Raw genomic sequence first — 2,429 nt, 5'->3', positions numbered from 1 at the left:
GACGCCCGTGTTTGCTCTTTAACCCGCGTGTACGTTGCGTTCGCTTATCCTGCAGTCAAAGAATTCTGTTTCACAGTAAATGATTGAACCGGGTGAGTATCGATGCTTGTTGTGAGGTTCGCCAGGTGAAGACTAGATGATACGCTGCAGACTTATTAATCGACGTGTAGATCTACCGCGGCGTTTGTAGGTGATGTTTACGGTGCAGTAGAGTGTCCTGAAGACTCCAGTCCCTCCTCTTCCTCCTCCTCTTCATCCAGACCCTTATAATGTGGCCCCTCTACACCTATCATCACCTGCTAACCTTCCTGCTAACCTTCTTCAGGTAACTTGCGCTGTTCTGTGCACATCACCGTGCGCTGTTTCCGCGGGAACCCGTTAGCATATGTTATAGACATGTCGCAGTCCTTATGTTGACTGACAGTCTGATTCTTTACTATTTGTTTACTATTTGTTTTGTTGTAAAGTACATTTAGGGTCACCTTTAAGATTATACAGCACTGTTTAGCCTTTTCCTGAATACTTAAAACTGTATGTTTAATCTAATGCTAACTGTCCTGCGTAAAGCAGTCCCACATTAAAATTTAATTGTATTAATTCATTAATATTTAAAATACTGTCGTAGTTTATAGTAAATACTGCAGTGTTTTTGAACCGTACTGTAGTAAAATGCTTGAATTAGTCTGTTGAGATAATTCTATAGTTGTTGCTATGGCAACACAACTGTAGTAATAAACAAATAACAACTACTATTTAGGTGAAGTGGGTTTTATAGTCACACATTCAGACTTTCTCCTTATAATATAATTTCAGAAAGGTATCCTTTGCAGATTCTGAATAGGGAAATCACATTAGCAGCCAATGACTGTCACAGTTCAACAGTCAATTAAATTGTGCTAATGTCATTTTAAAGCCATTCTTATACAGTTAGGTCCATAAATATTTGGACATCGACACAATCCTAACATATTTCGGCTCTACACCAACACAATGGAGACTGTCAGCTTTTATTTGAAGGTATTTACAATCAAATCAGGTGAATGCTGAAGGAATTACAGCAGTTTGCCTATCTGCCTCCCACTTGTTAAGGGACCAAAATGAATTGAACAAAGTAATAATCATAAATCAAACTTTAACTCTTTAATACTTGGTTGCAATTCCTTTGCAGTTCGATAACAGCCTGAAGTCTGAAACACATAAGCCCCTTTCACACAGTGATACCGGTAAATATCTGGAAAATTTCCGGAAAGACTTTACCGGTATATTGAAAAAAGCGCTGTTCACACGGGCGAGGACGTTACGGAAGTTTTCCGGAAAAGAGCATTCACACATCCATTCCAAAATACCGGTAAATTCTGACATCATTCACCACAAATGAGCTTTAAACGGCTGCGCTTGTATTTGTAAACATTTGACTAAATTACAAACTCTGTGGATGATCAATATTGTGAACAACTTTCGCAGGATCACTTTCGCATGTCGAGATGTTCATAATATGTGCGTGTGCAGGCGCTCACAGGCTGTTTCACAGGCACACGCAAAGCTTGTACGTAAACAAACAACGGCTTACCATAAGCATCTCATCGATGATTATTTACACGGTTGGCATTAAGAAGAACATATAAACGTGATCTGACTAACTTCTAGCAGCTAAATGCGTCTGGGAAAATATTCAAAGGCTTTTATTCACATGAATCGGGCGCACGTGATTGCGCCTGACTGTTGTGATTGGCTAAATCAGACGTCTCACGTCAGCACGTTCTAGACGTGCACGCGCTTATTCCGGCAATCTTCCTTCTGCATTCACACAGCGCAGCATTCCGGCAAATAACCGGTAATGTTACAACTTCTCTTTCCGGAAAATAGCCAGAACGAATTTACCGGTATTTTCAAAAAGGACCTGTTCACACATACACACCTTTCCGGAAAATTGCCGGTAATTTTCCGGAAAGGTCTGTATGTGTGGAAAGGGCTATAGACATCAGCAGACGCTGGGTTTCAAGAAATGCAGGCTCAATCGGATTCAGGGCAGGTGACTGACTAGGCCATTGCGAAACATTTCACTTCTTTCCCTTCAAAAGCTCTGGTTGCTTTTGCAGTACGCTTTAGGACGTTCTCCACCTGCACTGTGAAGCGCCATCCAATGAGTTCTGAAGCATTTGGCTGAATACGAGCAGAAAATGTTGCCTGAAACACTTCAGAACTCATCCTGCTGCTTCAGTCAGCACCACATCATCAATAAATACAGGAGAACCAGTTCCACTGACCGCCAAACATGCCCACGCCATGACACTACCACCACCATGCTTCACTGCTCTTAGGATCATGAGCAGATCCGTTCCTTCTCCATCACTCTGATATAAGTTGATCTGGATCTCATCTGTCCACAGCATGTTGTTCCAGCACTGTGAAGGCTTTTTCAGAACTCT

General features: G+C 41.6%; 1 protein-coding gene across 8 annotated transcripts in view; it reads left to right on the top strand.

Annotated features, from left to right (window-relative positions):
• Positions 1 to 2,429, top strand: part of slc37a3 (solute carrier family 37 member 3) — a 34,126-nt gene continuing 31,697 nt past the window's right edge. For 2 of the 8 annotated variants that reach the window (XM_087250011.2, XM_087250008.2), the window contains exons 1-2: positions 1 to 92; positions 191 to 325. In XM_087250011.2, coding sequence (XP_087106137.2) covers positions 270 to 325 — 56 coding nt within the window. In that variant the 5' untranslated portion in view covers positions 1 to 92; positions 191 to 269. Of the gene's footprint in view, positions 326 to 2,429 lie in introns of all 8 variants that reach the window. The other 6 variants (XM_087250010.2, XM_087250007.2, XM_087250013.2 and 3 more) reach the window with 3 other exon arrangements.

This window comes from Danio rerio, chromosome 4, assembly GCF_052040795.2.
Source record: "Danio rerio strain M-AB ecotype USA chromosome 4, GRCz13ab, whole genome shotgun sequence".
Classification (NCBI taxonomy): Eukaryota; Metazoa; Chordata; class Actinopteri; order Cypriniformes; family Danionidae; genus Danio; species Danio rerio.
The sequence above is the reverse complement of the archived record's forward strand: the minus strand, read 5'-3'. Positions and strand labels throughout refer to the sequence as shown.